This window comes from Sapajus apella, unplaced genomic scaffold (genome assembly GCF_009761245.1).
Source record: "Sapajus apella isolate SASKATOON/1434 unplaced genomic scaffold, GSC_monkey_1.0 scaffold33, whole genome shotgun sequence".
In the NCBI taxonomy this organism is placed as follows: Eukaryota; Metazoa; Chordata; class Mammalia; order Primates; family Cebidae; genus Sapajus; species Sapajus apella.
The window spans coordinates 15,809,647-15,836,255 of record NW_022436973.1 but is presented as its reverse complement, the minus strand read 5'-3'; the positions used below and the strand labels follow the sequence as shown (position 1 = coordinate 15,836,255).

Below are 26,609 nucleotides of genomic sequence, written 5' to 3'. Positions count from 1 at the left end.
GCCAAAACAGTCATTATCTTTGTCAATTTAGTAACTGGAAATGGACTCTCCTTTTAAAATTTATATTTTAAAAAAATTACTGTGGGTAGATTATATATAGTCTTTTCATTTCCAATATGCTTGGACCCAGAAACCTGAATTATATTTATTTATCTTGAGGAAATAATCAGGGATATGGGAAAACAATATACACAACGTGTTCACTGCATTGTTGCTTACATTAACACAAACAATTGTGAAAGCATCCCAAGGGTTTACTAATGCCAATTTATTATCTAAATTATGGCATAATCTCTATAAATGAAATTTCTTCAGGCATTAAAAATGATATAATATACTACATTTACCCTGATGTGATTATTACACATTGTATGCCTACATCAAAATATCTTATATAACCCATAAATATATACACATACTATGTACCCATAAAAGTTAAAAGAAAAATGATGTAATAATTGAATGTGTAGAATTCTACATGTGTATGATGTTCATGACATATTAAGTAAAAGGAACAGATTATAAAGTAGAACATACTGTATGATCATCTTTCTGGAAAAAACATGCAAAAAAAGAATTGAAAAGATACATAAAAAATGTAAACAGTGATCTCTGGCGATAGTAGGAATACACTTGACTTTATTGTGTGTGGGGGGTGTGTGTCTGATTCATATTTTCCCAGTTTTCTATTACAACATATTTAACTTATAAAATTAATAATTAAAAAAAAATCTCCCTGGGTAGATGATCAAATCCTTGAGGCCAGAGACTGTAAACAAATTTCTGTGTTTTTTTTTTTCCTTCTCACCACCAATGTGTTTAACTATCCTAACCGGCAAATAGTAAGAACTCAACTAATACTTCCCGAAATGAAATCACAATACTCTAAACAATCAAGATGGCTAAAATAGGATATTTATCATAAATATTTTCTCAAAATTTTTAATAGGACATTGTCAAGCTGTTTTATTTCCCTCTAAATTCACACTTTATTACAGATAATAGTATTCCATGGCTTTTAGTGAGCCAAGTCTAATAATCTCTCCAGCAAAAAGCTTTATCTACATTTAGGAATAGTTTTCAGGAATTTCATTCTCTTTTGTGAGTATTACTATATTCTTAATAAAGCAGCATATAAATCTACTTATAATCCCAAAGGAGGCTAACACTGTGTTTTGGTGCATCAAAATTCAAATTCTGTAGATGATTGGCAAAAATTTTCATTATGGGATACCATAGATACTAAATAGAAGCACTCAGCTACATGAAAAAAATTATATTCAAAATTTCCTTCTGATTAAGAGATAGCTTATTTAGACAGCTGAAACCGGGCCCTGTAGGAGACATTTAGTCTCTTTGTCTATTCCCCAAAGATTATCAGGAAGGAACAACCTAACTAATCATATGTTTTGTCAAGGCCTGCATTGATTTTTGTACATGATAATTTTAAATAACCTGTATAATGTGACTGTAAAACAATATTACTTTATTTTAAAGTTATCCAAATAACTGTTCAACAATATGAACAATATGAAAATACAGAGTACAATGGCTGATCTATGGGTACCTAAAATTTCTTGTCTGTCATGTAAATGCCTAGGTAGCTTTGATTATACAAACTAAATGAGTTCAAGGATATCTATGATAAAAGATATTAATGATATAAAGTTTAAATATCTTGTGTAAAATGCTTCACTTATATAAAATGCTTCAATCTAACGGTTGATTTACAATGTCTAACATGTAAAGACTCTTTAATAGAGTACAAATGGAAGAATTAAAGAGGATATCTTTAAGACCGAATAAGTATTTGATTAAAAGTTTCCTTTAATTTGCTTTAGCTCTCCACTTTTTTCCTTGCTGCTAAAATCCTAACATCTTTTGATTAATAAGATGATAATCCTGTTGGACTCCTATGGTTCAATAATGTTTAATGCTACATGTCCTGAGAGTCCCACGAAAGTATTGAGCTGACTTCATTCTCTTCTGTACACTCGCCCTTTACTTTCCACAGCGATCAGGGTTTCCTGTTCTCTCTCCTGAGGTACTTCATAATGCAAATGCAATATTCAGGCCTCAATCTTACTTTAAGTCACAAAACACTGCCTAAGGCTTACCTTAGTTGCTATTTTTACCTATCATTTATTACTGCCAAAAGGAACTCCTCTGAAATTATTTTCATCAAGAATTTTCATTTCATGTTTTAACATCTAAGTTTGAATGCTGATTTTCTTGAACTATAGAGGGAGGTTTCTTTTACTCTATTTCCAGTGTTTTCTACTAAGGATTATTACAACTTTAGGAAACACAGAGGCATTTATATTTTAACTAATTTGTGATATATTCAAAATAACAGCATTGATGTTTCATCGAATTTTATGGCAAAACTAAAAATGACAGAATTTAAAAAATCACTATCATGAAAAATGGAAACCACTAATCTACAAGATCAGTTGGAGAGGTTCACAGTGTCACCCCTTCTTGGAGGGGCTTGAAAAAATGCAGGATAAGGACAAGGAGAACCAGGACAATTCCCAATACCAATGTGACACACCTTCTTCAGTGACCATTGTAAACACATGTCATGAAGAATCCTTCTTTTAGGTTTGGGGAGATGATGAAAAGGCAAAGGCATGGCATCAAGAATGCTTTCTTCCATTTGTGTGACTACGTTTTCAGTAAATACTTTATTACAAATAAGCACTTCCTCTTGCCTTTATTTGATATCTATTGGTGTATAACAAAGTACACCCCAAATTTGACTTAAAACAACCTTTATTATCTCACAGATTTTGTGGGTCAGGTACCAACCTGAAAACAACTTAGCTGGCTTTTCTGCTTCAGGGTCTCTCCTGTGGCTCCAGTGGCAGGGCTACACTCATCTCAGTGTTTCACTGGGGAGAACCTGCTTCCAAATTCACTCTTGTGGTTGTTGGTAGGATTCAGTTCCTTTTGAGCTGTTGTCTAGAAGCCTCCCTCAACCCTTGCTATGTAGGTCTCTCCAGGGGGCAGTTCCCAACATGACAGGTGGCTTTCATTGAGAGAGAAGGCATCAAAAGATAAACTTATCTTTTTACCACCAAATATCAGAAGTGACATCCCGTCCCTTCCGTTGTGTTCTATTCATTAGAAGCTAGTCACTAGGTCCCACCTACACCCAGAGGGTGGACTGCCAGGAAATGGGATTATTGGGAGCCATCTCAGAGGCTGCCTACTACATGCAAAATACATTCCCCCTACTCCTCAGATCCTCCAAAGTTTTACTTTTGCATAACATCAGCTCAAAGTTCAGAATCTCATAACTGGAATCAAGTCAGGGTGATCTCATAATTGGAATCACTCCAGGCTTCCTCAGGGGGTAATTCTTTAAGTGCAGTTCCTAGAGCACAGTTGCTTTCCATCTGTAGGCCCATGTAACTATAGATAAGTCATCTGCCTTCTACTCACAGCATAAAATTATAGATAAGGCATAACCATAATCATCACTATAAGATTCTGTCCACAAAGATGGGAAATGGGAGACATAAAGGAGTCACTAAATCCAGCCCATACCCAAGGGGAGGAAATTATGCAAGGTCTGAAACCAGGAGGTGGGGATCACTGGGGGCCACCTTAGAGGCTGCCTACCACACTACCCTTCTGTTTGACTCTAATAATAAAAGAAGTAACACTTTTAATAGTCTATGAGACTTCAGGTGGGCTGATATTTAACATGTATGGATGGCATTGCTCTTTGTATTGTGATTTTTTTCTTTGGCTCAGAGTAAAATTATTTTTGATTACAAGAATATTGGATTGCTTAATAATTCTATTTCTCTTTATCATGGCTATAGATCTGATCATTGACCATTAGGTTGGTTAATTTCCCAAAACTTTCCAAAATGTTTTCCTAAAGTTTAATATAACATTTGTTACCATACTTATTCAACTAGCTGCCTTCTATATTTCTTCTTCAATTTATCAATACGTCTTATATTGGCATAAAATTCAAATTGCATCCCTTCGTGAAACATAGTGTCTCTACTTTGAATATGAGAGCTTTTCTAGTTTCTTTTTCATACTAGTGACTAGAGAAATAACTTCCACTTCCTTCAGGTTGCTTCCTAAAGTCCTGGTAGAATGCTCCTTATTGTCCTTCCTTTTCTATCAGTCTATGGTTCTCAACCAATGACAATTTTGCTCTTTGGGTGACATTTTACAATGTCTGGAGACAGTTTTGGTTGTCACAACAGGAGTGTGCTACTGGCATCTAGTGTGCAGAGGCCAGGGATGCTGCTAAATAAGCTGTAATGCACAGAGCAGCCTCCGCACAACAAAGAATTATGGGGTCCAGAATATCAATAGTGCCAAGGTTGAGAAACCTCCGTCTAAAACAAACCAGTTCCTCCTCCCACTTTAAAAACGAAGACCTTACAAAGTTGCTTTCGCCTTAGTTACTATACAAACCTACTTTCCCCCCCCAAAAGCAAACATTTCCCCCAAATAACAAAAACGTGGAGCTTGATACAAACTAGCAATTGCAGGCAAACCAGGTTCTACATCAATTACCTAACCACTGAAGAATCTAGGCTGAGATAAAGGGCACTGTGAAAAGTGAAATTTTACTAACTGCACAGTATAAATACTTCTTTTGATGAGCAATATATACTGAATGTTTTGTGAGACTTTGAGATCTAGTTTTATTATTTAAGTGTATGTAATTACTACTAACTAGAAAATATCTAAACTATGTATCCAAACTGGAGCATGGATTAGAAGTCTTTTTTATTTCTGTTTGTTCTCAAAATTGATGTCAAAATAATAACAAAAATTTAGAACAATGTACAGCAGCCACTTAGAATCCCTAAGATAACTACAATATTTTTAAATAAATAATTCTTTGTATTTTTATTATTTTATGGCATTTCTATTCACGAATCATCTTTATTCCTAAAGAAGTATATCTATAATTTTATGAGTCATTTGTCCAAATACATAGAATAGGCCTTTGGGAGGGAACAAATACACTCACAATTTTTCTTAATTGACACCAGGCTAGTCTGTTTCTTTTGTAATACAAACACGCTATTCTCTTAGTTTTTATCTTCAATAACATATGAAAGATCCAAAATCAAATTGGCTGTCTCTACAGCCACCTGTAGGCCACTAAGCTTAGCAGTCAAACAGTCCAAAGTCAGGTTGCTGACTGAGCCTACAGCTTCATGTGAAAGGCAGGTTTGTGGCACAAAAGGATGACGTGTACTTCTTAAGAAAGACCAGCTGAGTTCTTCCTGGCTATTGTATAATCCACAGCCACACTGTGAAAGCAAATCTGGCCAGTTAACAAGGCAGGGAGAATCTGCTTGAACTGACCAAAGGTGTCCATACTTCATGTCAGTGAGAATTTCACCTCCATCATGTTCTAAAGAGCCAACAACAGATTCGAGAGCACTGCAAAATGCTTCAGCAATCAGCTGAAGTTCTGTTTGAGTACATTCATCATCTTTGAGAATGCTTTCTGGGTTGTTGTGAGTCTAAAGAGTAATAAAAACATTGTAAACACATACAATTAATATAAATGTTTAAGAAAGAGTAAGATAATGAATCAAAACCTTATTCCTAAAGGTACTACTTATTTTCATTTAATTTGGGGTATGGCACAATGCTAATGGGCTTGTATGGGTCAGCTGGTCAGGCTACAAACCCTTAACTAGGTTGGTTATAGTAAAAATGTACATACTACCAGTCATGTTACCAGAATGAGTGAATCAGAATAACCCCATTGTCAGCTTATTCTGAAGAAGGCTTGGTAGTGCCTCCTTAATACATGAAAGACAAGGCATAATGTATGTATTACAGGTTTTTCTGCACACAGGAGGAAGTTCTTGAAGACTGATGTCCCAAATGAAGTACTTATTTATCTCTGCAAAACGTTTGAGATTTGTTTAAAATGAGAATGCATGTATTTTTTATTAGGAAACCATGATGTAAATTTTCACATCAATGTTTTAAAAATGAATATTCTACTCTTTAAATTAATGAAAAGGTATTAAGACATTAAACTGTCTTCTGGTCCCACTACGTAAAAAAGTTTATACTAGGAATTCCATGATAGAGAGAAAAATTAATATATAGGTATGCACCACATATCAATGCTTCAGTCAATGACAGACTGCATATACAATGATGGTCCTATAAGATTATAAGACCATATTTTTACTAACCTTTTCTATGTTTTGATATGTTTAGATACACAAATCCCATTGTGTTACAATTCCCTACAGTATTCAGTACAGTAGGATGCTGGAAAGGTTTGTAGCCTAGGGGCAACAGGTTATACCATATTTCTTAGGAGTATAGCAGGCTCTGACATGTAGATTTGTGTAAGTACACTCTGTACTTTTTGCACAACAAAACTGCCTAATGATGCATTTCTCAGAATATATCCTTGTTGTTAAGCAACACATCTGTATTAGCAAACTGATAACTGAATGATGGTTTAAAAAATCCATACCGTAACTGTTTAAAAACAGTGACTACTTTCTTACTCAAGACACCTCCTTCCTCCAAAAAACCTTCACTAGTTTATTCAATTCCATTTCAAAATACATTATTGTTCATTCAGCATCAACAGATTGGCACAAATTTTATTTTCCACATGTATATTCTGGTAACTGTTCATGAATGTGCTTTATCTTCAAACAGATTCTAAGTTATTTGGGAAGGACAGGGCATATTTACCCAATGAATAGACTGTTAATATTTGGAAAACACCAATACATTTTTGTATCCATTTTCAAATAAAGTAGGCCAGTACTTATGAAATAATTAGGATTACAATGCACTAAACTTATCTGAGAGCTGTCAGAATATGGAGTTTCCTACACTAATCAAAAAATTCTATTTGGTAGAATTAATAAATATCATACATAAATATCAATTTTAAAATTATAATAGAATCTAATATGTGAACTGCTTAAATAAATGAAATTAAGTATTTTCTTGATGCTCTAGAAGACACTTAAGTATTCTGTAGAAACTTGGCCTTTTTGTTTGTGAACATCAATTATCACTGTATTGCAGCAGTTGAGATCTCTAAAAGAACTCCCATAATAGAATGCTAGCTTCAACATGCAGTACATGTAGACAATACTCAAAGAATGTGATCATTTGCTAAAATATTATATTTATAATAATGATTATATTACCTTATATTTATCTTTTTATTTTCCTCAAGTGTTTTTCATTATGTATTTGATTTAGACTACTGAAAAATTCAGTGTTAAAGGCTACAAGTTTACCTATAAAATAAACCTACACATGCACCCCTGAGCCTAAAATAAAAGTTTAAACTAACAAACAAGAAGGCTATAGGATATTATGATTTTGGCTTATTATCTCATAAAACAAAAGTTGCTGAGAATTCAGGTAATCCAAACAGGATTATCTTATGTACCTTGTGTCTGATGTATGCAGCCAAATGAGTTTCAGTACAGCCACCTCCCAACAAAGCCCATGGTTCCTTGAGGGTTAATTGCAGGACATGCAGTGCTGTCTGACACGTGAGCTAAGAAAAAAACCCAAATCATCAGAATCAGACATTCACATCATATAGACAAAAAATTATAATCATGCTCTCAAAACATCACAGTGAATTCAAAGGGTATGATTTTAATTGTTAAAGAACAAAAGTTTTGTTGTGCCAAGGTTGTCATGTGATTAATACATTCTGAATAATAAAATTTAGAGATTAAAGAAGATACTTCAGTCAGAAGTTTGTTTTCATGGAGCCAGATTAATATTTTCTTTCATATACACTTAGCTCTTCATATTAAGACTCACAAACATATGGCCTCAAAATATCTGGGTCAATGAGGTTTGCTGGCACTTCCACTAAAAAAAATTATTTCAGTCTGCTGGGCGCATAATCCCAGCACTTTGGGAGGCCAAGGCAGGGGGATTACAAGGTCAGGAGTTGGAGAGTGGTCTGGCCAACATAGTGAAACCCTCTCTCTACTAAAAATACAAAAATTAGCCAGGCATGGTGGCATGGGCCTGTAGACCCAGCTACTTGGGAGGGTGAGGCAGGAGAATCTCTTGAAGCAAGGAGGCAGAGGTTGTGGTAAGCCAAGATCACACCACTGCACTCCTGCCTGGGCAACAGAGCGAGACTTCATCTAAAAAAAAACCCAAATTATTTCAGTCTAAATAATAAATTTATTTCAAAATTTTCTGGAAATAATACAGTTATAACCCAGCAATAATAAAAAAACACACAGACCTTTAACATTTACTAAGGATATATCCTTGAGCATACATGAATCTTTAAAATTCGGACCAATCCCATAGATTATCACTTCCATTGCATAAAAGTTGCATGTATTTTTGGTGGCAGAGAAAAATAAACTCTGCTAAGAAGTGGATGATGGGTATTGACTGTGGAACTCATTTTCTAAGTGAATTATTCATACACATTAGCATCAAAGGCTACACAATTCAAATTTCTTAGAGAAGTTCAGATGTCAAGGGCCTTTTAGGTTTCCAATAAATAGTGGGAATAATAAATGGCAACACATGCCACATTTACTATAACACCACAGGCATTTAAATTAGCTTACTTGTGACTTTGCATCAATCATTTTAATTTTTGCTTTCTATACTACCTAGGGAAGCTATGAAAAAATAATCATAATAACTGTTAAGTAACTAATTCCTCCTTTGGCCCCTTGATATGGAATTCAAAGTTCATTATCTACCTTCAGCTCATCCCAGGCAGTGTCATTTCTGTTGCAGAGAAGTAAACTGCAGATTGTTGCTTCATTAGGAATAAGATGAACAAAATGTTTGGAGCCAAATTTTGCAGTGCACACTTCTTTCACACTTCCATAACTATTAGGAGATATTGAGCCTAGGGATCCAATAGGCTGTGTTCCTATTTTTTAAAGATTGGAAAATACAAGATGTATAAACAAAAGTGGAGAAAACAACCATTTAAAAGTATATTTATTCCTAGCCAACATAAAAGACCCATAAGCATATAATTTAAAATATGAAACTAGCCGGGCATGGTGGCAGGCACTTGTAATCCCAGCTGCTTCGGAGACTGAGGCAGGAGAATTGCTTGAACCCGGGGGGTGGAGGTTGCAGTGAGCTGAGATGGCACCACTGCACTCCAGTCTAGGCAACAGTGACTCTGTCGCAAAAAAAAAAAAAAAAAAAAAAAAAAGTCTAAAATGTCTAAAAACACTTCCAGCTCAAAAAATTTATAGAACATAGTCAATAATCACGGAACAATTTCACTTATTTGGATATTGTTTCTTTACTTCTGAAGCCTTCAAGAATAATGAGTATTTTAAAAAGTAATCTAAGTAAAAAGCCACAATTTTATAGCATAATTTCACATGGTGGGAACAATGGATTCTGGTGAGAAGACCCGGCTCTACTGCTTATCAGCCACTGGATGCTGTTACTCATGTCATTTAACTTTCTGCCTCTCTCACCAGAGGCAAGTGGGGATAATAATGCTTACTTCACAAATGAATCAAACCAAATATTAACAACGCTCTGTAAGCCGCAATAAGCTTCACATGTGGCACCCATGCACAGTAACACCCACTACTCAACCTAGATCATTAATAAATAGGAATTTTGTTTGAAGGCCTGATGTGAAATAATGTTAACTTAGATACACTAGGGGAGATATGTAAGGCCAAAAACATACTTCATCTACCTAAAAGTTTACCTGCACTATGTGCCTGGTAGTTTCTCCCCCCTTTTTTTACTTGAAAGGTCTCTGCTTCCAAGACTCAGGACTAAAGCTATGGCTGTTAATGGCATGTTTTAGGTATATATTGTGGGCTAGTGTGGAAACCCAGCCCCCAGTTACAACATGATTTCTATGGGAAAATATTCTTTTTGTTTTGTTGTTTTAAAGAGATGTGGTCTTGCTTTGTTGCCCAGGCTGAACTTGAACTCCTCAGCTTAAGCAATCCTCCTGCCTCAACTTCCCAAGTAGCTGGGATTACAGGCATGCACCACACCTGGCTAAAATGTCCCACATTTTAAAAATGAATCTGGAAGACCCAGTATTTACAAGCTGGAAATTGCCAGATTCATGCAAAGCTAGTAGATATTTAAGGATATCCGTCTGGCTTACCACATCAACAATGAGTTCCGAGGAATTATTTTCATTATTAAGAAACTCTACTTTAGGCCGGGCGCGGTGGCTCACGCCTGTAATCCCAGCACTTTGGGAGGCCGAGGCGGGTGGATCACGAGGTCAAGAGATCGAGACCATCCTGGTCAACATGGTGAAACCCCGTCTCTACTAAAAATACAAAAAACATTAGCTGGGCATATAGTGGTGCGTGCCTGTAATCCCAGCTACTCAGGAGGCTGAGGCAGGAGAATTGCCTGAACCCAGGAGGCGGAGGTTGCGGTGAGCCGAGATCGCGCCATTGCACTCCAGCCTGGGTAACATAAGAGAAGCGCAGTCTAAAAAAAAAAAAAAAAAAAAAAAAAAAGAAACTCTACTTTGACAGTCATTTGAGTCTTACAAAGGTAGGGCAATAACCCAGAGATATTATGTATTAAACACTTGGCATACATACAACTCCTATTTGATGATTTATAGCAAGACTTTTATTAATGAACTTTAATAGTTTAAGTCTAATGACTTAAAAATGGGAAACAATGCAGACTAAATGACCATCTTTCTGATATGTTGTCAAAGCAGTTAAAGGAATATTGCAAAGTAGCTCAAATCAGGAACTCTTCAGCTTGTCATTTTTCTTTGGCTCTAACACATCTTACATCTGCTTTTAATTTGCTGAGTTTGTAAAATACAGTGAATTTTTTGCATATTGTGTTCTGCATATTACCAAATATATTTCAGTCAATTCAATAAACACTTTAGAACATCTACTGTGGGTCAGGCCTGTAATAGGTGCTGAAAGTAAATGATCTTGGTTCTCAAGGTCAGCTAGAAACAGTTTTGATAAAGGTTATACACAGGTGCATGTACATTCCCCTCCCATTAGAAACAGCTACTTAGGGAGAAGTACAGAAGTTTGTTGGAATGATAAAGTGAAGAAAAAGGAGCATTCTAGTTACAAAATTATTTTCTAAATACAACATGATTTAAAAGCTTTGTCAATTAAGCTGAAGAATTTTGTGTGAAGTACGAAAGGCCTTAGGGTTATGAAGATGTTAAGACTTCTCAATAACCTGTGAAATATTTGGGGGTTAGACTATGACAGACTATAGTACATTTGGGGGCTGAAAAATACATATAAAATGGCCATAATCAGTGTATTTTTAGTATGTGAACAATACAGGATCTTTGCCAGTAACCTTTGCTGCCAGAAATGATACCGACACGTGGTGAGGTTGGTGGCTTCTAAAACTTTTCATGATTTTAACAGTGACACAAACCAAAAACATCTCTGCTCAAAAGTGTGATTTATTAACTGTAAGAGGCAAAAGCCAAGAGTGATTTTTACCTGTCATTTTAGTCAGGGGTTCCATCAGAGTCACTCCAATTCTGTCTATGGCAATAACACGATGCATATTGAGAAACTGCTTCAAAGATGGATGTATTACTTTTTGGCAGAGGACAAGATCTACGTGGTCACTGACTAGCTGCCTTCCTAGGTTAAGCAGCTGGTCCAGGACTGCATTTTCAAGAGAAACCCCATAACTGAGCACCACAGTTCCTTCTCCAGTGTCAGAAATGTCTCCGGATAAAGTTGTACAAAACAGTGCCACCTTGAGGGCAGTTGATTTTTTGATAGGTAATAACCTCATTAATTGAACTTCGGACATTTCAATGAGTATCCCAGGTAATATGGTGGAATCTATAACTCTTTGACCTTTTAAAGGTACAATTAAACTCTTTCCTAAAATGATGTGGCCTTCAGCGTTTTCTGGAATTGTAAGCAAAAAGGCTCTCAGAATCAAAGCACTGACATGCTCTGTTTCCGCTCTGGTGAGTGTACAGGCAGGTTTACTCGTTAATATACTGCGCACCAAACAAAGGAGGATCTCAGTACTACTGAAGTCGACTGGGATTCGACAACCACAGGTCTCAGACTTGAGATAACTGATGCAGAGACTCAAAAGATGTTTATTTAAATTAATGACAGTGGTGGGTGTCAAGCCTAATCTCTGAACATTTTCAATCAGGTTGCAGCAAAGAATGGCTGTGAATAAGCCACAATCACTGAAGCTTGACACGTGATTCTGTACGGAGGTTGTCAGGATCTTTAATATGGGATGTGTGACCGAAAGGTGACTGAGCAAGGCTGAGGACTGTGAGGTTGTGCACACGTAGCCTCCAGAGCCATTGTGCAGCTGCTTCAGCCTACCTGAAGGGCCATAGCACGATGTTACGATTCTTTTCAAGACAGAAAGTGTAGTCCTGACTCTCTCACTTGTCAGTGGTTCACTCTTACACAATGATGGCTTCTTAGTGTCTAAACGAGACATCTTACTTCAGGTGGTAACTTGTGAAGACCGTTTTTACTACGTAAACCATATTTTTCTATTTATTTCATTATCATGTGTTAACATAAAAAATTATTCTTTAGGAATTAAAGTATAAATATGCAGCACTGTGGCTATAAAATCAAACAGTTCAATGTTTATGAAGCTAAATCAGCATATAATGATTTAATAACAAGTTAGCAATTCCAAATATTTATTTTACTTCACTCTTCAATACTCTTTTGTTTGATTTGAGACTGAGATTTTACTGACTGCTTTGCAGACCTCTGTAAAAAGTAGGTTCCAAGATGGACACCTATGAAAGACATCCCAGCTACAAGAATCCAGTTCTTTCTAATCCAACTGGTATTTTTCATCTCTTCTTTTGAAATGAAGCTCAGATTCAAAGCTGCTTCTTTATCTAAGAAATAAAAACAAAACATTTCAGAGAAATACTTCCCAAGCATTTTGTAGAATGCAGTTTCATAATTTATTCTAATGCTCTGCTGCGTTTATTTTTTTTTTTAAAGAAAAAAGGAACTACTAACTGGCACAAGTCTCCAGAAAAATGAGAAAGGTAAACCAACTTTGACTTAAAATGCTTTTTTCTTCAATAAATCCTCTCTTCAAGAAAAAGTGCTTGTATTTCAGTGATTCTGTAAGGTACAACATCGCTAGAAAGCTTACAGCACAGTTATTTGAATATGGCATGCTTCTAGAAGACAAATGCTACAATATAAAACACAGAATTTGGTCTTTGAGTCTTAAACGAAGTCCCAAATATTTTGATTCTCCAACATCAAGATTTAATGTTGTTTTAATCTATAACTGTGGTTTGCTTGGAAACTTTAGGTTTGAACAGAAGCACATTTACATCAAATCCTGTTTGTAAATAATTATAAAAACAAGATAGCTGTTGGCATGCTTACTGCAGAAAGTCACTAATGTATAGTCCATATTTAGCTGAATAAATCTGCACAACACATTATACCAAAAAACTAACCATGTTTTAAATACCTGGCTAAAGTCAGAGCTAATTTTCTATCATTTTACTTGATCAGTCAGTGATTTTCAGTTTTGGAAGTCCTAGTCAACTAATCCTCCCCAAAGCACTGGTTAATGACAATAGATACAAAAACCAAGAGATATGCTGAATAACAACAACAACGACGACAAAACAGGATCTGAGTTGTAGCTCAATTTCAAAGTCTAAGTACTATGTTATATATCAAATGGGCACACAGAAATAAATACACTTCCAGTTTCCTTAACAAGATAATGTCCTTGTTAAAAAAATTAGTGTGGCTTGAGGCATAAATTCCTGACACAATAATAATGTGTGAAAAGTATAAAAGTGTTAGATAATAGATATTATCTGTTGAACCCTGGTGTTTTAAAAGTATAATTATTAGTATTTCCAGGAATATACTGAGTATGGTAGCCTCTTGGAGAGCATTTAGCATAAATAAAACATATCTACTTAGCCTAAAGTACTTCCTAAAAGTAGGCTAGAGCATAGTATGGTGATCAGACCAGAACCCTGATTTGAAGCTGTGCAAAGAGGTGGGCAGAACAAGAAAATGTTATGCAAAATGTTATTTTGGTTACCATTCCCAATTTAGTTAAAGGGCTGTACCCATGGCAACTGGGCCCAAATAAAGTAAGGGCAATGATGATCAGCTTTCTTCCTGTGGTGATAAAGCTATTGTCAACTTCTGCATAGCGTGATGAAGGAAAGAAAAATCTGTTTATGCCCGGAACAGCCAAGGTACTTAAATATTTCAACAGTTATTTCAGATTCAGCAAAATCTGAGAAATACATTTAAATAAAGCCTCACAAAGTGATTTCTGTTTCGTAATTTGCAAGTTAAAACTTACACACACACACACACCCACAATAAAAACTATGATTAAGAAAATGATTTTTCTAGTTAGAATATTTTTCAATACTTAATAGTGACATGCAACTTTTCAGAAACAGAATACCATGCTGGCATCTCCGTCAATCTTATGGTAGTGAGACCAGTCAACACATCTTTTGGCTAGTATTTCATTAAAATGAGAAAAAAATCAATGAAAGTGTTAGTGACTTCCAAATCATTTTAAAGATGCCAAAACTTGCTGACCTGCGGTTACAGGTCTAGACCTGGACAAAAGAAGGTACAAGAAAGAGGAAAAAAAAACCCAAACGATTGGGGCTGGTTTATAAAATATATTTGGAAGTATCAGTACAGCTCTATTAAAACTCTTTCTTCCTAAATAAGGTGCTGCATGATTCCAGGAGTTGCCATCAGATGAATGGTCCTGACTATTCCTGGATGTACAGGCTTGGCAGATGGGTTTTTGTTGTTGTTGTTGCAGTGATGGATAACTTAATTAAAATAACACTAAAACTTGCATGACTGTCTTCTAAATTAAGACGTGCACTATAAAATATAATTTAAACAAAATATAAGCAGGTAAAAGTTTTTCCTAGAAGCAAATGGAGTTCTTTGGCAAAAAGACTGATTATAGGTATGAGGTAAGAAACACAAAGTAAGCTGGCGTCCTTTTCTGCCAAAAAGTAAAGATGTTATTAAAGACTATCTGTATCATAACACAAGGACAAAGGAAAAAACAACAGGAATCAACTTGGAGAGGATCCAAAATGGCACAACTTCAGCATTAAAAAAAAAAAGGCAACTGAAATAGATTAATTAAAACATATGCAAACCCACAGGTTCATACTGACACTAAAAACAAAAACCCTAAGCTGCTTGAGCACTCATTATTATTTAAAAAAACCAACAAAGGGAATTACAGAGATAAAATATTTATCTTGCTTTTCTTGTATAAATGCATTCTGGGGTAACTGAAGAGCTGACGATGAAAAGTTGTTCTACCTAATAAATGGAGAAGGAATGATAGAATTTGAGCAGCATCATTTGGCAACCCCTAATGAACTAGTACATTAGACCTATATGCAATGGTTGGTAAATTAAGCCTATGGACCATAACCAGCCTGTGGCCTGTTTTCATAAATGAAGTTTTATTGGAAAGCAGCCATGCTCATTAATTTGTGTACTGTGTCTGATTGCTTTTACACTACAACAGAAAGCTAATGGGTTGGTATAGACACTATATGATCTGCAAAGCCTAAAGTATTTACTCTCTGGTCTTTTATAGAAAAAAGTTTGGCAATTTCTACATTACAGCAATAATAATGAATCGTTGCTAATAATTTATTAAATAAAAGATTACCTGGCCAACACAGTGAAACCCTGTCTCTACTAAAAAAATACAAAAAATTAGCTGCGTGTGGTGGCGGGTGGCTATAATCCCAGCTGCTCGGGAGGTTGAGGCAGGAGAATCATTTCAACCCAGGAGGCAGAGGTTGCAGTGAGCTGAGATCCACCTACTGCAGCCTGTGTGACAGAGTGAGACTCCATCTTAAAAAACAAAAACAAAAACAAAACTCAAAGGGGAGCTTTATAATAGAAAGAAACACTGATAACCTGCCTGTTAATCTTAGCAACACTGGCTAGGTGTAGTGGCTCTTGCCTGTAATCCCATCACTTTGAGAGGCCAAGGTCGGAGGACTGCCTGAGGCCAGAAATTTGAGACCAGCCTGGGCAATACAGCAAGACCCTGGTTCTAAAAAAATTTTAGAACTTAGCCAGGTGTGGTGGTGGATGGCTGTAGTCCCAGCTACTCAGAATGCTGAGGCTGGAGGATGGCCTGTGCCCAGGAGCTTGAGGCTGCAGTGCGCTATGATGAGGCAATTGCACTGTAGCCTGGGTGACAGATCAAAACACTGTCTCAAAAAAAAAAAGTCCACAAAACCATCAAAAGTGGATCAGACATTATACGTGAAACAATATGATTACCTAGGATCTATACCACAGCACCATCCATGAAGTATTCTTGTTCAAAAAATAAATTAGGCCTCTTAACTACCAGATTACAGGAAATAGGGGTGAGAGAGAGGAACTTGTTAAATGATGTGGAAGCAATCAACCAAGTTGAGAATGTGGGGATTTTTTTAAAAGGCAGATTTAGGAGGGGAATTGAAAAAAGACATTATCTATCAAAAAGTACGTAGACCTTGTTTGGATCCTGATTCCAACAAACTACCTCTAAAGACTTTTTAAGACAAATTCAGAGATATGAACATGGTCTTGGGGTATCAAATTGTAATTAAAGAGTCACTGTCGCTGGGCAGGGTGGCTCACACCTGTAATCCCAGCACTTTGGGAGACTGAGGTAGGCAGATCACAAGGTCAGAAGTTCCAGACAAGGCTGATCAACATGGTGAAACCCCGTCTCTTCTAAAAATACAAAAATCTGCTGGACGTGGGGGTATGCACCTGTAATCTCAGCTACTCGGGAAGCTGAGGCAGGAGAATTGCTTGAACCTGGGAGGCAGAAGTTGCAGTGAGCTGAGATCACGCCACTGCATTCCAGCCTGGGCAACAGAGCGAGACGCCATCTCAAAAACAAAAACAAAAACAAAAACATCACTATTAAGTTTTTCTGGGTGATAATACAAATGCGTTTGTATATGTGTGTTTATTATTACTGCTAAAGACACAAACTAAAGGACTACATAGTGGAGCTTAAGATTTGCTTTAATATATTCTATTAGTTCAAAAAATAGAGGAAAAGATGGATAAAAGAAAACTGGCAAAATGCCAATCAACTATTAAAGCTGGTTGATGGATACTTGAGGGCCCAATATACTATTCTCTCTATTTTGAGGCATGTATGTAATTTTCCATAATGAAAATAAAAATAGAAAATAAGGGGCAAATACAATGCATTTATTTTGATGTACTTCAACTATTTGGAATTGGTGTTTAACTTATTCTAAATCTGGCTCTAACGTTTGCTTATTAAAAGCCTGTTTAAATATCTGTTTCTGCTTGCTTGACTGGAAGTGTTAGTCTCTAAAATGTGTAACTATTGCTGCATTGGCCTCTAAAACCTCTTACTATATTCACCTAATATTTTAGAGGAGATTTTTTCTTTTCTCAGCTCATTTTTCCTCCAAGAGTAATTCTTTTTGGACGATAAGAAACTATTTAATTTTTTCCTCCAAAGTTTGGCCATACCTGGCCTCCAAACTTATGACAAGAACAAAAAGATGTCATAAGTACAACATACATTCATACTATAATGGTCTTATTACAGTCTGGAAGATTATGTATATAAAAATCCAGCATCTAATGAATTCTCTAAACTCCCTATGCATATATATTAAAACTCTTCCTATAAATATAAATTTTATACAGATTGTAGGGTTTCTAAGTTGTTAAGCTTCTATGTTACTATCTGGCTTTTTGTATTAAATAATTGTCTAATATATAAACCATGCTCTTCCATTTCTGCTTATGAACATTTAAAACTAACACCTTGATTTAAAATATTGTTGAAACAAGTAATTATGTCGTAAGTCAAAACCTCAGACCAAGGCTTATAAGTAAGGAAAGTCTTACCGAGGCTCTTCTTCTATAAAGGGCAGAACTTTACACTCATCTACGTTATGCCAAAACTTAGAGCGTATTACTCAAGGTTAAAAAGTAAATTACAATAGAAAATGCTTTATAATCATGGGATCACAGTTCTTTATCTGAAACTCCTTGGGCCATATGAGTTTCATAATTCATAATTTCTTAGATTTTATAAATATGTTTAATAACATCTATAATCAATATAATCAGAATATAGTATAGCACCATATTATAGTAAATAAAATGCAACAGATGCCAACAAAATTTCTCCAGTGAAACTAAATTTTCATATTAAGTGGAATAAAAACAGCAACCCTCCCATTTATCTATCAGGGATATGTTCTAAAACCACCCAGTGGATGCTTGAAACTGGATGTAGCACTAAACCCTATATATACTAGGTTTTCTTCTTATACATACAAACCTATGATAAAGTTCAATTTATAAATTAGGCACAATATTCTTGTGGTTTGGGTACATTGTGAAGTACAATAAGAGCTACCTGAACATAAGGGCAGTGACACCATGACAGTTGATCTAACCCAGAGGGCTACTAAGTGACTAATGAGCAGGTAGGGAATGACTCACATTCTGGGTGGATGAAGTAGAATAGCCCAGGATTTCATCATGCTACTCAGAACGGTGCACAATTTAAAATTTATGAATTGTTTATTTCTGGAATTTTCTATTTCATATTTTCAGACTAGGGTTGACTGCAGGTAACTGAAACCGAGAATAAAGGGAGATAACTGCACTGGAAATTGTCTCATGTCAGTTAAGATCGTTTTGCCGCCAAAGGAGTTAGGATAAAATGTTTTGGTTTTTAGAACTTTTTGAATTTTGGAATTACGGATAAGGGACTATAGATCTGAATTATTAACTACATCCTCTTTATTTCAGTGACCCTCAAAAGTAACAAATTATGTTCAAGCTAAAATAGTTGATATTAAGGAATGAATACAATTAGTTTTGTATTGTAAAAAAAAAAAAGAACACTAATAGAAGAAAAGAATCTTGTACAAGTTCAGACTTTTGTGGTATATAATGGTAAGGAGTCAGGGGCTCCTTTGCACACATTCATGATCCTGGGGCTGCTGCTAGCAAAACTGCCCTTGCCCTTTGCATTCAGATGACTGCCAGACAAGTGTCAAACGTCTCTGCACAGCAAACTTTTCTAGAAACAACTGCAGAATAGTATTTTGCCAGTGGGTCATAAGGTAACTTGCCAACTTAGGCTCCCTCTCTCTTTCTTTCTTTTCTTCATTTATTTATTTTTGAGACAGTGTCTCATTCCGTAGCACAGGCTGGAGAGCACTGGCGCAATCTTGGCTCACTGCAACCTCCACCTCTGTGTCCTGGTTCAAGCAATCCTCCTGCCTCAGCCTACAGAGTAGCTGGCATTACAGGCACATGCCACCATGCCCAGCTAACTTTTGTATTTTTAGTAGAGACGGGGTTTCACCATGTTGGCCAGGCTGGTCTTGAACTCCTGACCTCGTGATCCTCCCACTTTGGGCTCCCAAAGTGCTTGGATTACAGGCATGAGCTACTGTGCCCAGCCAATTTAGGCTTTTTTTGCCGAAGATCTAAAAGATCAAGTTTCCCATTGTTGGAATGTACCATATGATTAACCAACCACATTAAATGAAACTTACCTGAAGACCGCAAGCCTGCTATTTCCCTTGGATTTGGCTCTTCTGCAGATTTGCAAGTTTCAGACTATCTTGCTCAGGAATGTCATCCTTATGAGGTATTTGGAAAATAGGGCTGCTTTTGATTTTGTACCATCCCAAATGTATGAGCCCAATTACAGGGATCATAACAACCAGAACTCTGTAGTTTCTCCAGAGTTTCTGAAAGATCATAGTACTTCAGGATCAGTGTACCTAAGAAAAGGTTACAGTTAAAGGAGGAAGAAAAAAAAAAAAACACTAAAAACCATAACCTCTCTTTAACTGCATTTCTAAATCACTCCAAGTAGCATGCTTTACTCCAAAAAATGCTGAATGTGAAACAGTTTTAGTTATAATACACTGCAATGTTAATAAACAAAAAGAGACATGTCATTGACCCAAAGGGCGCAGGCAGTCAGCCTTGGGAAACTTACAGGGCAATACTGACTTTTTGGCAACAATTGTAAAGGAGCAACATTACCTGCTGAAAAAGCTGCATGAACCTTTGAAAACACACATGCAAGGAGTGTTCTTTAGATACATTAATGTTCTCTGAGCCACAATAGAGTAAGAGCCTTTTTTAAAGTTATATATACATTTTATAAATTCTATATGTATTTTAACAGTTTATTTAAAAAGTTATATATGTTTTAAAAATTATATATATATATATATTTGAGAGATGGAGTCTCGCTTTGTCACCAGGCTGGAGTGTAGTGGCGCAATCTTGGCTCACTGCAACCTCTGCCTCCCAGGTTCAAGCGATTCTCCTGCCTCGGCCTTCCGAGTAGCTGGTACTACAGGCAGGTGCCACCACGCCCAGCTAATTTTTTTGTACTTTTAGTCGAGATGGGGTTTCACCATGTTGGCCAGGATGGTCTCAATGTATTGACCTCATGATCTGCCTGCCTTGGCCTCCCAAAGTCCTTAAAGTTATATATTTTTAAAAATTATAATTACAGGCTGGGAGTGGTGGCTCACGCCTGTAATCCCAGCACTTTGGGAGGCCAAGGCAGGCGGAACACCTCAGGTCATGAGTTTGAGACCAGCCTGGCCAACGTGGTAAAACTCCGTTTCTATTAAAAATACAAATATTAGGTTGGGCGCAGTGGCTCACACCTGTAATCCCAGCACTTTGGGAGGTCAAAGTGGGCAGATCATGAGGTCAGGAGTTCAAGACCAGCCTGACCAACATGATAAAACCCCGTTTCTACTAAAAATACAAAAATTAGCCAAGTGTGGAGGTGCGCACCTATAATCCCAGCTACTCAGGAGACTAAGGCAGGAGAATAGTTTGAACCCGGGAGGCCAAGGTTGCAGTGAGCCAAGATTGTACCACTGCAGTCTAGCCTGGGTGACAGAGTAAGACTCTGTCTCAAAACAAAACCAAACCCCAAAATTAGTCAGATGTCGTGGCACATGCCTATAATCCCAGCTACTCAGGAGGCTGAGTCAGGAGAAATGCTTGAACCTGGGAGGTGGAGGTTGCAGTGAGCCAAGATCATGCCACTGCACTGGGCAACAGGTAAAATGCCATCTCAAAAAAAATAAATAATTACATTTAGTCACAATTTTAACAGAAGAACCAAATGGTAATCCACAAATATGCAGTAGGAATTTAGGTTCTATATTCTCACAGGATATAGTGATAGTGTTTCAACTGAGATTAGAACAGCTGAGCATGGATTCCAATTGCAGCAAAAGACTTCTGGCTTGGACACCATGAATTAGAATGAATTTAATGTCATTTCTACATTTATGTGCAAAACTACTGGATTTTAAAGTGTTTGCCCTGAATCACTAGAAACCCTACCCAAGAGGATTGTTATCAACCTAGTTTAGATGAAGAAACTGGGGCTAGAAAGTTGCCTGGAGTTACAAAGCTGGTTAGCTTTTAAAATAGATTTAAAAAAAAAAATTTGGAAAGGATGGAAATAGGGCCCAGAAAGGCTGTGTCTGATGATCTGTTGGGTTTGGGAACTTGAGTCTGGACAACCTCTAGAGACTCCTTATACTCTTAATAAGGACTGCCCACCATCTATGAGATATGCTATGAACTTGGCTCAATTGCATCTTTGAGTTTTGGTACCATGAAATCTCCTAAATTACTTTATTTTTGTCTAAGTGCCATTAGAAAAAGATTTGAACCGAATTTCTACTTATTCCCCATTTTAAAACTAAAACACAATAGTAATGTTAGTCTGAACCATTTTTGTGTTTTGTATATACATTAAAAATAACAAAAGATGTTGTCTTATAGCTATGAACATGTTATTCTTAGCATTATAAATCATTTTTCCCCAAGGTCTAAATTCACATTTTGTAAAGATTTTGTTGCAAAATTTAAATTACTAGATGGAAAAAACATGACCTACTCTGTAAATGAAAGTATTTTAGGTCGGGCACAGTGATTCACGCCTGTAATCCCTGCACTTTGGGAGGCCCAGGCGGGCGGAGCACGAGGTCAGGAGTTCAAGACCAGCCTGGCCAACACGATGACACCCCATCTCTACTAAAAATACAAAAATTAGCCAGGTGCGGTGGCGGGCGCCTATAATCCCAGCTACTCGGGAAGCTGAGGCAGAGACCTGCTTGTGAGCTGCACTCCAGCCTGGGACAGAGTGAAACTCCATCTCAAAAAATATATTTATATATTTTATGGTCTTTTCCTTTTCTGAAGCACTCTGGTATACCATATACTTTTTGTAACCTTTAGAGAATATACCTTTTATTGACATGCTTATGTTCTATTTTTAGAGGAAATCAATTACAAATAACTGTATCATAATTAAATTTCTGTGTGACGTCCAAAGGCAAAAGCCTGTGGAGATTTGAGAGTACAATAAAATAACTGGAAAAGGAACTAGGTGATTTAGATTAACAAGGGAAGAATTCTAGTAAGGGCTACTTTTTATAGGAAGGACAAAGGCTGCACCAAAGTCAACTGGCCTGTGTTGATTGACACATGGCATTTTTGTTTACAAAACACCTTAAACAAAAGGTCTAGAAGGTATTGTTATTCATATCCAGTCTCCTCAATACTTAAGGTAACTTTGTCACCTCTGTTACTCTTAACATGAGGTTAACAAGTCACATTACTTTTAACAGCCATCTCTGCCATTCACCATTTACTTCTCCATGAGCAATAATATAACTCAACATTTGTCAGCTTTTTCCTGAACCATAAACTGAAGGAAGGAAAAAAAAAATCAAAAACAAAAAAAAAACCCAGCTTAGAAAAAAAGAGGCTAGGGCCAGGCACAGTGGCTTACACCTGTAATCCTAGCCCTTTGGGAACCTGAGGTGGGCAGATGGCTTAAGCCTATGCAGCATGGCAAAACCCATTTCTACAAAAAAATACAAAAATTAGCCAGGCATGGTGGCACCTGCCCGTAGTTCCAGCTACATGGGGGGACTGAGGTAGGAGGATTGCTTGAACCTTGGGAGGTTGAGGCTGCAGTGAGCCGAGATCACGCCACTGCACTCCAGCATGGGTGATGAAGTGAGACCCTGTTTCAAAAAAACAAAAAGCAAAAAAGAGACTGGATAGGACAAAAGGGTGTAATAATAAAACTGAGATTTGTAACTCAAGAAGAACTAAAATTAGGAACAAATTAAATGACGATCTGTAATACCAATGTTTGCGAAGTGTTGTACTCTTCTCTCAGCACAGTGATTAAAGCAAGCAAAGACACGGATGAACCTTTCTTGAGAAGAGTGAAAATAGCATTTCAGAAAAGGATCGGCTTAGCTCCCTATAATAATTAGTGAAATCTTTGGGTCATCTCCCAGTTAAAGACAAAAGAAATGCTCAATTTTATGCATATTGTGCTTACCAGTCTATTATTCTTTCCACTAGGATAACTTAAGGATCGATGAATCTTTTTCTAGATTTAGGTTTAGTTAAACCTGGAAATTAGTATCTATTTTAACTGAAAGCTCTTTGTTTGCTAAACATCACTGAGACTTGGTTCAGTATTTCCTGGTCAATAAATGATGTAGACTGATTTAATGATTAATTGCTTTAATGTTTACTGAACATCTACATGTCCCCATTTCCTCAAATTCTCCATATCTAATATATTGATTTGGCTAATGGGGGTGAGAGAGTCAAGTAACTATTTTCTGACAGATAATTCTGTTGTCCTTTGAAAGCACTGGGAAATAATTAGGATCAGCATGAAAGGGGTTTTTACTTTACAAACTATTTTTAGAGTTTTAATTTAATTCACATAAAACAGTAAGTATCACACTGTACATACAATAGTCCATTTTCACTGAGCAAGATGGAATTAGCACTTTAAAATGGCATTGGCATATAGTGAGACCTCGTTCCTTTCTCTCTCCCTCTCTCTCTATATATATGTGAAAAAAAAAGGCCAGGCACAGTGGCTCACACCTGTTACTCTGGCACTCTGGGAGGCTGAGGCAGGGGGATTGCTTGAGCCCCTGAGTTCAAGACTATCTGGGCAATACAGTGAGACTTCATCTTTAAAAGAAAAAAACATATATTTTTAAAAAGTGACATTGGTGTATAACTTTAATCTACTTCATTTCTTTCACTTAATAGCTTTCCAGTACATTGCATGTATTCTATTGTCTGCATAACCTCTTCTCAGGGCAACACACATTAGACTTTACTAGACCTTACTAGCAAGGTTCATTGTTAGTTTTACCAAAAAAAAATAAAAAATAAAAATAAAAAAATACAGTTTTCAAATTTCATATTTGGTATGGTTGTTAGTGAGGTAATGTGTTATTTATTTTGTTTACAAACTCTTGCAGAGTTTTTACTTACAATCAAACATATTCTGGGGATACAACTGTAATTTGGCACTTTTTTTCTTCTTAGTTCCTCAATGGTTTTTTACAAAATGAAAATTAGGCTAGGCGCGGTGGCTCATGCCTGTAAGCCCGGCACTTTGAGAGGCGGAGGCGGGTGGATCACGTGAGGTCAGGAATTCGAGACCAGCCTGGCCAACATGGTGAAACCCCGTCACTACCAAAAATATAAAAAATTAGGCTGGTGTGGGGTGGGTGCCTATAATCCCAGCTATTTGGGAGGTTGAGGCAGTAGAATCTCTTGAACCCCGGAGGTACAGAGGTTGCAGAGGGCTGAGATGGTGACCCAGCCTGGGCAACAAGAGTGAAACTCCGTCTCAAAAAAAAAAAAAAAAAAAAAAAAAGGAATTACTGTCCTTTTCTAATAAATATAGTATAACCTTACTTTATAAAGTTAGCAAATACAGAAACAAGGAAGAGAGCTTAAATCTTTTGGGTGTAACAAAAAATATGATCATGATATACATGCTGTTTTATAATCTTCTCTCTTCCAAAGAATATAAATCTCCATCATCATTTTTAAGAGCTATACAGCATTCATTATAATGGAGATATCCTAATTTGACCAATCTGTAATTGACAGAAATTTGAGATTTTTCAATGCTTTATTGCTAAATATGCTATGGCAATAAATATTTGTGTAAATACTCTAGAGTTCATGCTCAAAGCCTCTCCTACTTTTCAGAGTTAACAAATTTCTTAAAAATTAACTCATTTTTTAAATGAATTTGACAAAAAGTTTTTAAAACCTTGACTTTTACAAAGGTTCGTGCTACTGAGAAGCAGGGAGACTGGGAGATCCAATTTGTGAAACAAACTTAAGCTATTTACTGTTTGCCTTGAGATGGTTCTTCCCTCAAAACACTTGGCAAGTCATTCCAAGTGGCATGGAAGTATCTTGTGGACACCAGAGATTCTGAGTCTAAAACAAAGATTTCTCAAGAAACAAGCTCAAAATGATCAGATGTGATGAGGAGTAACTGGTTAATCCCTAAAATAAGTTAGTGTTTGATGTTCGTTCATTGAACTTTTCAAGTTTGGAGCAAAGCAACAAGAAATATGACAAAGGTTTTTTTCACTTCCTTACCCTTGAATGTGCTTGCCACTGCTCTTTCTTATCTTTCTTTCCTTAATCTTCTTTAAACATATTCTAGGGAGAGTCCTTTAGAAGGACAGAGAAATCAAGAGACATGAAATTAGATTAGTAAATTTTAGATCAAGTAAACAGACAGTTGATATTTGTAGTTTCATTCACTGAAATGTCTTTTGCTGAGTTTAGAAAAAGTTTAGAGGCAATCTTAACATGGATTATGCTTTTGCATATTCTCTCAAAAATACTACCTTAAATTATTCAGAAGTTTCATATTTTTCGTTTTGTTTTGCTTTCATAGCAACTTTATGAGATCATTTTATAAATGAAGAAATACTAAATGATTTATTCTAAGATTACCGTTAGTTAATTGTGGCAGTCAATTTAAATTGTGAAGTCTTTTTTTTTTTTTTGAGACAAGAGTATTGCACTGTCACCTGGGCTGGAGTGCAATGGCACAATCTCGGCTCACTGCAACTTCTGCCTCCAGGTTCAAGCAATTCTCTTGCCTCAGCCTCCCGAGCAGCTGGGATTATAGGCGCCCGCCACCACACCCAGCTAATGCTGGTCAGGCTGGTCTCTAACTCCTGACTTCGTGATCTGCCTGCCTTGGCCTGCCAATGTGCTGGGATTATAGGCGTGAGCCACTGTGCCTGGCTAGATTGTGAAGTCTTAAAAGTCTTGGCTGGTATTCTACTAAGCAATTTCTCAAGTGAAGAATTAGTGCCCCAGCTTGGGCAGTACTGTCAATCAGAATTTCCAGTGTGTGATCACAGATGAGGGGAACATTTAGAGGGCGTGATACACACTCTTGAGGATCACTGAGATCAACTAGCGTGGGGTATTATGCCTGGCATGTTCTTCTTCATTTTTTTTTCTTTTTTTGAGGCAGAGTCTGTTGTCTAAGCTGGAGTATAGTGGTGCCATCCCAGCTCACTGCAACCTTCGCGTGCCAGATTTAAATGATTCTCGTGCCTCAGCCTCCCAAGTAGCTGGTTATAAGTGCACACCACCATGCCTAATTTTTGTATTTTTAGTAGAGACGGGGTTTCA

At 36.6% G+C, this 26,609-nt stretch overlaps 1 protein-coding gene across 4 annotated transcripts in view; it reads right to left on the bottom strand.

The window, feature by feature from the left end:
- Positions 1 to 800: 800 nt before the first annotated feature.
- Positions 801 to 26,609, bottom strand: part of MKKS (McKusick-Kaufman syndrome) — a 33,625-nt gene continuing 7,816 nt past the window's right edge. For 2 of the 4 annotated variants that reach the window (XM_032295414.1, XM_032295416.1), the window contains exons 2-7: positions 25,554 to 25,628; positions 19,607 to 19,837; positions 11,481 to 12,883; positions 8,736 to 8,911; positions 7,436 to 7,546; positions 801 to 5,513 (exon numbers count right to left, since the gene is read on the bottom strand). In XM_032295414.1, the coding sequence (XP_032151305.1) occupies positions 5,073 to 5,513; positions 7,436 to 7,546; positions 8,736 to 8,911; positions 11,481 to 12,465 (1,713 nt within the window). In that variant the 5' untranslated portion in view covers positions 12,466 to 12,883; positions 19,607 to 19,837; positions 25,554 to 25,628 and the 3' untranslated portion in view covers positions 801 to 5,072. The remainder of the gene's footprint in view (positions 5,514 to 7,435; positions 7,547 to 8,735; positions 8,912 to 11,480; positions 12,884 to 19,606; positions 19,838 to 25,553; positions 25,629 to 26,609) is intronic. The other 2 variants (XM_032295415.1, XM_032295417.1) reach the window with 1 other exon arrangement.